The sequence below is a fragment of the Sinocyclocheilus rhinocerous genome, unplaced genomic scaffold (assembly GCF_001515625.1).
Source record: "Sinocyclocheilus rhinocerous isolate Xijiao unplaced genomic scaffold, SAMN03320098_v1.1 scaffold387, whole genome shotgun sequence".
NCBI classification, from domain to species: Eukaryota; Metazoa; Chordata; class Actinopteri; order Cypriniformes; family Cyprinidae; genus Sinocyclocheilus; species Sinocyclocheilus rhinocerous.
Window position 1 is genome coordinate 1,772,169 of NW_015651557.1, and position 11,430 is coordinate 1,783,598.

An 11,430-nucleotide genomic window follows, 5' to 3' on the forward strand; every position below is an offset into this window, starting at 1 on the left:
AATATGACAGTGATAATCTCAGGTAATGATTATGTGCTTTATGCAATGTTAAAAGTGTTTAATGTGAGTTTGAATATTTTGCGTTATCTTTATAGCCATAGTGAAAGCAACAATAGATATTTTACCTCAGATCTTGAAAATAAATGAAAGCAAACTTGTACGTTAAAACTGTGAACTCACTGCGAACCAACACGTCTATTCCATAACAAAGATATCAGTCACTCACTCACTCACTCAAAACTGTTCAGTCCATTCACATTTGAATCATCTATTTTCAGTGTCCACTTTAATTTTCTGCACACTCGCATCACGCATTTATTGCATCACGCCACGCCACTCGTGTCCGGTGTAGCCACGATGTAAGTTAATGTAGCTTTCTGATGCTGCGTTTGAATTTTCATGCCACATTATTTGAAATTAGCGCAGGCCAAACTTTTTTTCTCTCACGGGCCAGATGTGGCCCCGCGGGCCGCCCATTGAGGAACCCTGGTGTAAGGCTTTCAGCCTTCCATTGTCAATTGCAATGCTTCCTGTTGCAAGTCCTCAATCTGGCAACCTATGTGAGCGTCGAGTCTGAGGAGGAGAGGGCGGGAGAAACTATGCTAATATTTAGCATTTGGACTGCAGTACCCATTTCAACCACTAGCTGTCAATATCACATACTGCACCTTTAAACGTTCAAGATCTTTAAAGGGTTAGTTCACCCAAAAATGAAAATTAGCCCGTGATTTACTCACCCTCAAGGCATCCTAGGTGTATATGACTTTCTTCTTTCAGACGAATCCAATCAGAGTTATATTAAAAATGATCCTGGCTCTTCCAAGCTTTATAATGCCACTGGGTGGGTGTTTTTTTCAATAGTCCAAAAAAAGTCAAATAAAGCGCATCCATCCATAATAAAACGTGCCTCACACGGCTCCGGGGGGTGAATAAAAGCCTCCTGTAGTGAATCGATGCATTTTTGTGAGAACAATATCCATATTTAAAACGTTATAAACACTTTTCTCTCACTTCCACTAAATGTCGTACGCGGAGGCTGTTCCGGGCGGATGACGTAGGACGTAGGCACAGCGCACGTGCCTGTGATTAGTGACGAACACAGAAGTGCGGAAGAGGCATGTTTTATTATGGATGGATGCACTTTATTTTACTTTTTTTGGAATGTTGAAAAAAAAAAAAAACCCACCCAGTGGCATTATAAAGCTTGGAAGAGCAAGGACAATTTTTAATATAACTCTGACTGGATTCGTCTGAAAGAAGAAAGTCATATACACCTAGGATGCCTTGAGGGTGAGTAAAACATGGGCTAATTTTCATTTTTGGGTGAACTGACCCTTTAACGCAGGATGGATTCTAATTGGATGTCAGAGTTTATAGTTACTTATCATTTTAAAAGGAATTCCAATGATATCGTTCCTCTGTGCCATTATGATTATAGTTGTATTGTGTATCGTTCTTGATGTGAACGGGCCTTAACCTTAACCGTCTCCTCTCCTTCACCGAAAGGCCCCATGTGGAGTTAGTAAACATCCTGCTGGGATGCGGCGAGGAGGTGCGCGTCGCCATCGCCCGCCGAATACGAACTCAGTGCGAGCAGAACTGGGGAGCTCTGTGCGGGAGTCTGAGTCTCTGTGCCCTCGGAAAGGTGGAGAACCAGGCCGCTTCCACCCTCGCCCCTGTCCCAGACATCACCACCCCCCCGGGAGCCAGCGGCAACTCTCTCCCCGTGAGCCCGCGTCTCCCTGAGGCCGACGGGGAAACGGTCTGGACACTCACAGAAGATGAAAATCAGTCGTCAGGTCCTCAAGACAACGCCTCTGATGCCGAAAAAGAGCTAAAGAGGTCTCTGAACGCCACCAAAAGGAGGTGAAGGGAAGCGGGTTCTCAGTGCCTTTAGCCCACACGTCCAAAAAGGCTCGTTCACGGCTCTCCTTCCCTGCCTCGCTCAAGGACAAATAAGCTGCAGTCTCCAGTGCTTCTATAAGAGCTCCAGCGACGACAGGGTATTTCAGTGTGACGTTACATTTAGAGCTGCCATCGGTCATTGTGTTTGTTTTGTAGGTCATTCTGTGAGAACACGGACTGGTACAATATTTGAGAGGAGCCTCAACAATTTCGCAATATTTCAGTGGCGTTTCACCCTTTGTAGATGTATTTGTAGATTGTGGACTTAGTGCATTCCTCAGACTGCAGACTCTTCAGAAGGCTTAGAGGGAGTTTGTCAGGCTGCAGTTCTGAATAGCATTATTACTAAAACTGAGCCTTGTGTTTTGTGATGACATCATTCCATCTGCTCAGTATTAGTCTGCTTTGAAGCAAGGCCATTTGGGTGAACATCTCGGAAACATGTCCGGGTCACATTTCACCCCGAAAGAAAGAAAGGAAATCAAATCAAATAACAAAAAATAATTTATACATTGGATTACACTACTGTTTAAAAGTATGAGGTCAGTCTTTTTTTTTTTTTTTTTAATAAATGAATACTTTTATTCTGTAAGGTACTGATTGTAAAAATAGTTTTTGTTACAAAAAGTCATCAATGAATACAAAAAAATGTACCATGGGTTCCACAAAAATAATAAGCATAATAAGAATGATTTTCAATGATCATAATATTTCGTTTTTCAGGATTCTTTGATGAATAGAACAGCATTTAGTTGAAATAGAATTTGAATTTTTGTAACATTTGAAATCTGTCACTGTTGATCTCTTTAGTTTGTTCTTGCTGAATGCATGTATCGATTTCTTTTGAATGGTAGTGTGTCAGCATTGATAATAATAAGAAATATTTCTTGAGCAGAAAATCCGCAGATTAGAATCATTTCTGAAGGATCTTGTGACACTGAAGACTTGAGTAATTCCGCTTTGCCATCACAGAAATCAAATATATTCTAAAATATATTCAAATAGTAAATAACTCTTTAAAATTGGAATAATATTTCACAATATTATTATTATTTTTACTCTATTTTTGAATATTCAGGAGGACCATTAAATGTTTTGAATTGTGGCATTATTTCAAGGGGGGGGGGGAATCATTTTTACAATGATTTTTAATGGTAAATCTTTTGGCTGAATTTCAGTTAAAAAAATACTGTAAATCATTAAGTCAGTACATGAAATACCATGCTTTAAATATCTTTAATAATATAGCGTTTTCTACTCTCTTCTAATCTGTTTCTCTTGATTTGGGGTGAAATCTGGATCTGGACGTGTTACTGACAGGTTTGGTGAGATCCACCTCTTTGGACAGTTTTTGAGCACAGGTAAAGCCTCAGCAGCAGATATAAGCTCTTATATGCCACGTGCTTCATGCAGTACACACAGTGTAGCAACGTGACATATCTAATATGTAATATCAGATTTCATATTTTTCTTGCTTAGAATTTAGAATAGACATTTTTCATACGTGATAAAATGCCTTCCTTAATAGATTGCAGTTACATACGCAAACATTTTAAAATATGACAGAATATGCAGATCATTGATTTTGGACCTACCTCATCTCTGTAACATGCACCTGTACTGAAATACTGTATAATATATTGCATAAAACATGTTAGAATGGGTCCCATATTTTCACAAGGCAAACTGGTCAATGCCTAGACTCACTCCCCTCTGTTTCAGTGTCTTTCTTGTAAATATTTTACATTATTATAATTTTTTTTTAAATTTAAATTAATTTCTTCAAATTTATGCATGAAGTGTATCTTGTGGATTTTCAGGTCAGGTTCATTTCAGCCACTATAGAGTGCTGGTAAGTCATTTTATATACATGCTTGTACTATTTATTTTATTTTAGTTATTTTATCAACTGTTTACATTTTTTATTTGGGATCTGTATCAAAGTAATCAAATGTATTCACTGAAAGAAAAAAAACAAAATCCACAATAAATGAACCTTGTATCCAATTTTTGGCCTTTTGTGGATTCAAAACATGCATAAATCATCACAGCTTCTGAAAGGTTATAAAGAAACTATAATGCAATAAAACAAAATAGCACGCTAGTTAGTTCCCCTCAGAAAACAAGTGCGGCAAGACCACAATGTTTGTTTTGTGCAACACAGGATCATTTCGACATACTGCAGTATCATAGCAAAACTTAAGAGCAAAGAGCTCTACTGCAACAGAAGACAAGCTTGGCGTAATTGATATACTACAAGATACAGGGCCTAAAGAGATACATGTGACTGCATTTCTAAATCTAATTTGCATTTACATCCTTTTTGGAACTAGAACTGTATAATTAAAATGTTTTAATGTTTTTGAAAGAAGTCTCTTGTTATGCTCACAATGGCTGCTTATATTAAAAAAGTAATTTATCAAAAAAAGTAAAGTATTAAAATGTAATTTATTTCTGTGATGCAAAGTTGAATTTTCAGCATCATTACTCCAGTCTCCAGTGTCACATGATCCTCCAGAAATCAGTATAATATGCTGATTGTTCACAATATTACTGCTTTTACTGTATTTTTGATCAAACAAATCCAGCCTTGGTGAGACTTCTTTCAAAAACATTTAAAAAATCATTCTAAACTTTTAAACGGTTTTGTAAGTGAATAAGGGACAAAACCGATCAGTTCTTCATAAAGTCACATACTTTTTAAGACACAACCAGACACATACTTCAGTAAAACAGAGATCCTACACCCCCTAGTGGTTCATTCCACTGAAGAACATGCGAGACCATAACAGCCCTAAAAGAGACTCTGAAAAACAATTCATGTAGTCAAGTTAAATCAGGTGTTTTCAACTCAGGAAATCCTGGCTTCACTGGAATGACTAGAATAGCAATCAGTTAGAGAGAGACTGCTGATGCTGTAAACAACATCAAATACGCCAGCAGCGTCAACTGCGAAGTCAAAAGTTTGGGGAAATTCTGATTTTGAATTATTCCAAGTCTCTCATCCTCACCAATTAAGGTTGAACTTATCTGGTCACAAATACAGTAGACTGTAATACGTGAAAAGTCATTATAATTGAAAACAGTTTTGTTATAATACATTTTAAAATGTAATTTATTCCTGTGAATTTTCAGCATCATTACTCCAGTCTTCAGTGTCACATGATCCTTCAGAAATCATTCTAATATGCTGATTTGCTGCTCAAGAAACATTTCTGATTATCATCAATGTTTTTGCTGCTTAATATTTTTGTGGAAACCATGATACACTACCATTCAATTTTTGTTTTTTGGTAATTCAGAAAGGATGTATATAGCTTATTGTCACTTTTGATTAATTTAATGCATCTTTGCTGAATAAAAGTATTGCTTTAAAAAAAAAAATATATATATATATATACACACACACACATATACATACATATATATACACGTGTATATACATATATATATATGTACTGTACATATATACACACACACACACACATATATATATATACTGTACATACACACACACACACACACATATATATATATACTGTACATATATATATACATAAATAAATAAAACTTCTGAATAGGAGTGTATAATGGTTTCCACAAAAAAAAAACAGCACAAGCTGTTTTCAACACTGATAATCATAGAAAACAGTCCTTACAAATTGTAATATTTCACAATATTACTGTTTTACTGTATTTTTGAGCAAATAAATGCAGCCTTGGTGAGCATAGGAGACTTCTTTATTTAAAAAAATAATCATAATAGTGTCAATGAAGCATAGCCTTCAGTTATATGCAGAAATGCTATTAATCGTACTAATCAAACTTTATGCAGACATTGTCCATCAGGTTTTTGGAATATTACAGAACTAACCTGAGTTCAAAACATTTTATTATTGTACAAACAACTACACTGATTATAAAATATACTAGTGAATATGCAAATGCAATCACTGAGACTAATGTAGTAAAATGTACAAGCCAGCAAAGTGCATTTATTCCTTCCTGAATTTCTGTTTAGTGATCCTGATCATTGAGATTTTATAATAGCACTTCAATATCCTCCCTTATTGTGTCCCCAGAGAATCCCGAAGCTTGTCATCATCTTTAAGGTGGTCAAACCCCTCGTTTTGAAAGAACTACTCTCATTTGGGTTGTAACATTCACAGAACGATTTCTGGAAAGCAGTGTTAAGTTGACACAGTTCCCTCTTCCACTAAATGAAGGGGAAGAATCTCTTTTTCAGGATGTAGAGCACTGTAGCCAGAAACAGAGCAAGAGCTAAAAAGATCAGCAGTTTGTCGGTCAGTTCACGCCGATTATATTTCAGGATAAGTTTTCGCCCCAAGTGAATGGTTCCCGTCATGGCCTTAAACTCTTCATTCGTCTCTTGCACAGTCCTGGAGGAAGAAGCTGGAAACAGAGCAAGCGGAGAACATAAACTTGCAATATTCATAACCAAATAGTAGAAATGTCATAGCCATGAGGTTAGATGTTGTTCAGAAGCCGTGTTCCATGTTCATGTTTCCAAGGTTGTTTTTTTATAATCTTCAACCTGAATATATAAAATGAATCATTTATATCCAAACCAGACCAGATTTGCATCTCAAAACACCACTGATTCTTTTCCCTTAATCTGCAGGTTTAAAACAAACATTGAAATACTTTCACAAGCTGTTTTTCACTAGCAATTTTCCCCCAAATTAGTTCATGAAAAAAATTAGATGTGACCCTGGAGCACAAAACCAGTCATATATTTGTAGCAATAGCCAACAATACATTGTATGGGTCAAAATTATCAATTTTTCTTTTATGCCAAAAAACATTAGGATATTAAGTAAAGATCGTGTTCCATGAAGATATTTGTTCAATTTGTACTGTAAATATAACAAAACTTAATTTTTGATTAGCAATACGCATTGCTAAGGACTTAATTCCGGAAGTCGTGGCCTAATGGTTAGAGAGTCGGACTCGTAACCCAAAGGTTGCGGGTTCGAGTCTCGTACCGGCAGGGATTGTAGGTGGGGGGAGTGAATGTACAGCGCTCTCTCCCACCTTCAATACCACGACTGAGGTGCCCTTGAGCAAGGCACCGAACCCCCACCTGCTCTCCGGGCACCGCAGCAAAAAATGGCTGCCCACTGCTCCAGGTGTGTGTTCACTGTGTGTGTGTGTGTTCACTGCTGTGTGTGTGCACTTAGGATGGGTTAAATGCAGAGCACTAATTCCAAGTATGGGTCACATGTCACGTCACTTTCACTTTAAAAGCAATTTTCTCAATATTTAGATTTTTTTTGCACCCTCAGATTCCAGATTTTCAAATATTGTCCTATCCTAACAAACCATACATCAATGGAAAGCGTATTTATTCAGATATTCTCATAAATTTTATAGATGAATTGATTGACGGATGGGAGGATAGATAGATCATATAATGTATGTGTTGTTGATAATAATAAGAAATGTTTCTTAGGCACCAAATCAGCATATTAGAATGATTTCTGAAGGATCATGTGACCCGAGTAATGATGCTGAAAATTCAGATTTACTTCACAGTAATACATTTTAAAATATAGTCAAATATATCTTATTTTACATTCATTTTATTTTAAATTGGAATCATTATTTGGCAATATTACTGTTTTCACTGTTCCTTGTTGAGTGTAAGTGATAAAATCTTACCAACCCCAAGCGTTTGAACGGTAGTGCATATAACAGTGTGTTTGGCTTGCTTGCTTTTGTTTTTTTTTAGATACATTTATTTATTTATGCTTTCTAACCGTTTAATTATTGTTCTTTTTATTTCTATTAGTAACTCGGCGCACGAGACGCCTGGTCACGTGACGTCAACATGCAGAATAAACCAACCTTTTTCTTACTAATGAAGATTTCTTTAGGCGTAAAACCTAGCGATAGCAATAAATCACCTACATATGTGACCCTGGACCACAAAACCAGTCATAAGGGTCAATTTTTTGAATTTGAGATTTATACATCATCTGAAAGCTGAATAAATAAGCTTTCCATTGATGTATGGATTGTTAGGATAGGACAATATTTGACCGAGATACAACTATTTGAAAATCTGGAATCTGAGGGTGCAAGAAAATCAAAATACTGAGAAAACCGCCTTTAAAGTTGTTCAAATTAAGTTGTTAGCAATGCATATTACTAATCAAAAATGAAGTTTTGATATATTTACAGTAGGAAATGTACAAAATATCTTCATGGAACATGATCTTTACTTAATATCATAATGATTTTTGGCATAAAAGAAAAATCGATAATTTTGACCCATACAATGTATTTTTGGCTATTGCTACAAATATACCCCAGCAACTTAAGACTGCTTTTGTGCTCCAGGGTCACATATTCCTACTCGTATGTCAGCCAACTACTAATAGATTCGCGTCCTTATATCATGAAGGTTATGATCTCAGGCCCAAAGCGCATCGGCTTTTTTACCCAGAGTTCCGATGGTCTCCTCGCTCTGCTGCACCTGCTGTGACATCATCCGGCTGATGCTCATCAGACTCTCTGTGATGTCACTGGATGTCTGCGCCAAACTCTCTTTAGTGGCCTTCCTACAACCACAACAAGACGCATTTAGTAAATATGGCTTAGGACAGTGTTGAGAAGTAAACACTATCCATTTAAATACCACATAAATGTGCAATTGTTTTGCTTTCTTTGTGGTCCCACTTTATATTAGGTGTCTTATTGTACAAGGCACTTATTGTGTTCATATTGTATTGCACAACACGTTTGCTGCTATTGAGGTGGGGTACGGGTAAGGTTAGGGACATGTTTGGTGGTATGGGTGGGTTTAAGGGTGGGTTAAGGTGTAAGGGATGGGTCAACAGTGTAATTATAAATGTAATTACAGAAATTAATTACAGATGTAAGGTATTTTTTTTATATAAGTACAATGTAAAAACATGTATGTACGCAATAAGTGCATTGTACCAAATGATTAATTTTAAGGCCACTTAATATAAAGTGGGAGCTTTTTTTTTGTTTTCAAAACTCAGAAACGTTGAAATGTCAATCACAATGATTTAAATGTGACTGGCTGGAAATAGCAGCTGTAAAGCAGCATGATTTACCTTTGTCTAACTGAATCACCACCTTGAAGCAGTTCGTCCTTCTCCAGGTTGTCAATGGCCAGCTTGCAGGCCAGATTTGCCTTCCTCCACGCCATCTGGTTACTGAAACACAGGAGTAGAGATAATACTGTAATTCAACACACAAACAGAAAGAAGACTAGACAATAAAAATGCTTTTCTAACCTTAACATCTGCTTCCGATGGCCTTCCGTTTCACTCAAGATAGCTTGTTTATCAGTCTCTCGGTCTTGTTCTTTTGCCATCTGTTCCATGTCCTATCAAAAAGTTTGGATTCGCTATTATCCGCAATGTTAACCCTGTAAAGCCTTTTTAATGGAACAATTTATTGAACCTTGAAACAAAAAAACTAAAAAAATAGTACGTGTTTTATATCGCAATCGATACATCAGTTTTTTTATGGTTCATATAGTGTGATATAAGAGAATATGAAACTCACACCTGAGAAGAAAAAAAAAAACACCTTAATTTTTTAAGTCCAAGTAGAGCAAAATATGCAGTTTGGTGCAGATGTTGTTATTCATATGGTCAAAGAGTAAGAAGAAATTGATGTTGAATTTGATTCCATATTATTATATGTTTACAGTTTTATGTTCCGCAGTTTTGACGGAAACATTTATATTTTTTTTATCTATATTGTCATATGAAATGACGAATGTACCTGAATCCTCTGTCTTAACTGATTGAACTTTTGCTTCACTGTAGAGTTCAGATCCAAACGCACTGCCTGTGGCCCGCAGCACTCTCTTATGTCCTGACGCAAAAAGAAAAGACTAATTAAAACAAGAATTTATTGTTTCCACTTCATGCTGACTGACACAGACACGACAATTATAGCCACATCTTTGAATTACTATAACGTTAACGTTAGCTAGCTTGTCAGACAAACCTGACAGTAAGACCATAGCAGATACATTAATATAAAGAAAGAAGTCTACCTGAATAAGAGCTTTGATTTCCAGATCATATTTGATAATCTCTTGGCCACATATTCGGACAAGTACATCGGAGGAGGACGCCATGTTTGTTGTTATACGATACGTCAGAAGGTCCAAACTTCAGCGCATTTTCAGAACGCCTTTTCGATGCGCCCTGCAAAAGTGCTCTGAGAGCAAAACTGAGCGCATAATACTTCTTTACAACTAAGAATGTGTATATGATTGATTAAATTAATCAGAAGTGACAGAAAATAACCTTTTTAATTCTGCAAAAGTTCCCATAACGTTCTATTTAACAAAGAGTCCTAAACAAAATGTATCATGGTTTCCGCAACAAACAAGTCGCTTCAGAACAGTAAATGTTCACCATGAAATATTGATAACAATATTAAAGTAATTCTTACATTTATTATGGATTTACAAATAAATACCCACAAAAGGTCAATAATCCAGTTATTAGGTAATCATTATACCGTTATTATAATGGATATTATCCAAATGAAAAAAAAATAGCCTAAATAAACAGATAGATAGATAGATAGATAGATAGATAGATACTTTAACAGTACTATGAAGGAGAACATAACCTCACAACTATTGACAGAATAATAGTGGAAAGTTTGTGGTTTCATTTTGACTTAGAAATGCATGACTGTTGCCAGAAACACTAGGCATCCAAGAACTGAGTGAGGAAGAGAGAAAGAATTGGAGGAAGAGAAGAAAGGAAGAACAGAATGAGGTAGCTGGGTCACTGAGCCCAATCATGTCATTTGTGACAAAAGGTCAATAATCCAGTTATTAGGTAATCATTATACCGTTATTATAATGGATATTATCCAAATGAAAAAAAAATAGCCTAAATAAACAGATAGATAGATAGATAGATAGATAGATAGATAGATACTTTAACAGTACTATGAAGGAGAACATAACCTCACAACTATTGACAGAATAATAGTGGAAAGTTTGTGGTTTCATTTTGACTTAGAAATGCATGACTGTTGCCAGAAACACTAGGCATCCAAGAACTGAGTGAGGAAGAGAGAAAGAATTGGAGGAAGAGAAGAAAGGAAGAACAGAATGAGGTAGCTGGGTCACTGAGCCCAATCATGTCATTTGTGAAGCATGCGAGCTTGCACAATTTAAATGTATGTGACTCTGAGTTAAAGAGGTCATATGATGCGCTTTCAAGTTGTCCTTTCTCTTTGGAGTGTTACAAGCTCTTGGTGCATAAAGAAGATCTGTAAAGTTGCAAACACTAAAGTCTCAAATCCAAAGAGATATTCTTTATAAAAGTTAAGAGTCAGCCACACCTACCTCAAACGGCTCGTTCTAACACGCCCCCACATGTCTACGTCACAATTTGTGGTTCGAATTTATTTTATGGACGACAGTTTTTTGAACCTAGAAGAATACAAGGCTGGCTGTGCACAAAGGCCACAAAGGCTATAAAAAAAAAGGGT

At 36.3% G+C, this 11,430-nt stretch overlaps 2 protein-coding genes across 2 annotated transcripts in view; one reads left to right on the forward strand and one right to left on the reverse strand.

Annotated features, from left to right (window-relative positions):
- Positions 1 to 2,377, forward strand: part of stc2b (stanniocalcin 2b) — an 11,804-nt gene extending 9,427 nt beyond the window's left edge. Inside the window, exon 4 of the mRNA XM_016518621.1 lies at positions 1,507 to 2,377. Within this exon, the coding sequence (XP_016374107.1) occupies positions 1,507 to 1,870 (364 nt within the window). The 3' untranslated portion in view covers positions 1,871 to 2,377. The remainder of the gene's footprint in view (positions 1 to 1,506) is intronic.
- Positions 2,378 to 5,630: 3,253 nt separating this feature from the next.
- LOC107713152 (vesicle transport protein SEC20-like) lies at positions 5,631 to 10,069 on the reverse strand. The gene is made up of 6 exons (XM_016518584.1): positions 9,968 to 10,069; positions 9,691 to 9,783; positions 9,195 to 9,286; positions 9,012 to 9,113; positions 8,371 to 8,489; positions 5,631 to 6,318 (listed from the first exon to the last, which is right to left on the reverse strand). Exons 1-6 carry the CDS (start codon positions 10,049 to 10,051, stop codon positions 6,122 to 6,124), a joined length of 687 nt encoding a protein of 228 aa, XP_016374070.1. The 5' UTR covers positions 10,052 to 10,069; the 3' UTR covers positions 5,631 to 6,121.
- Between the last annotated feature and the right edge of the window lie 1,361 nt (positions 10,070 to 11,430).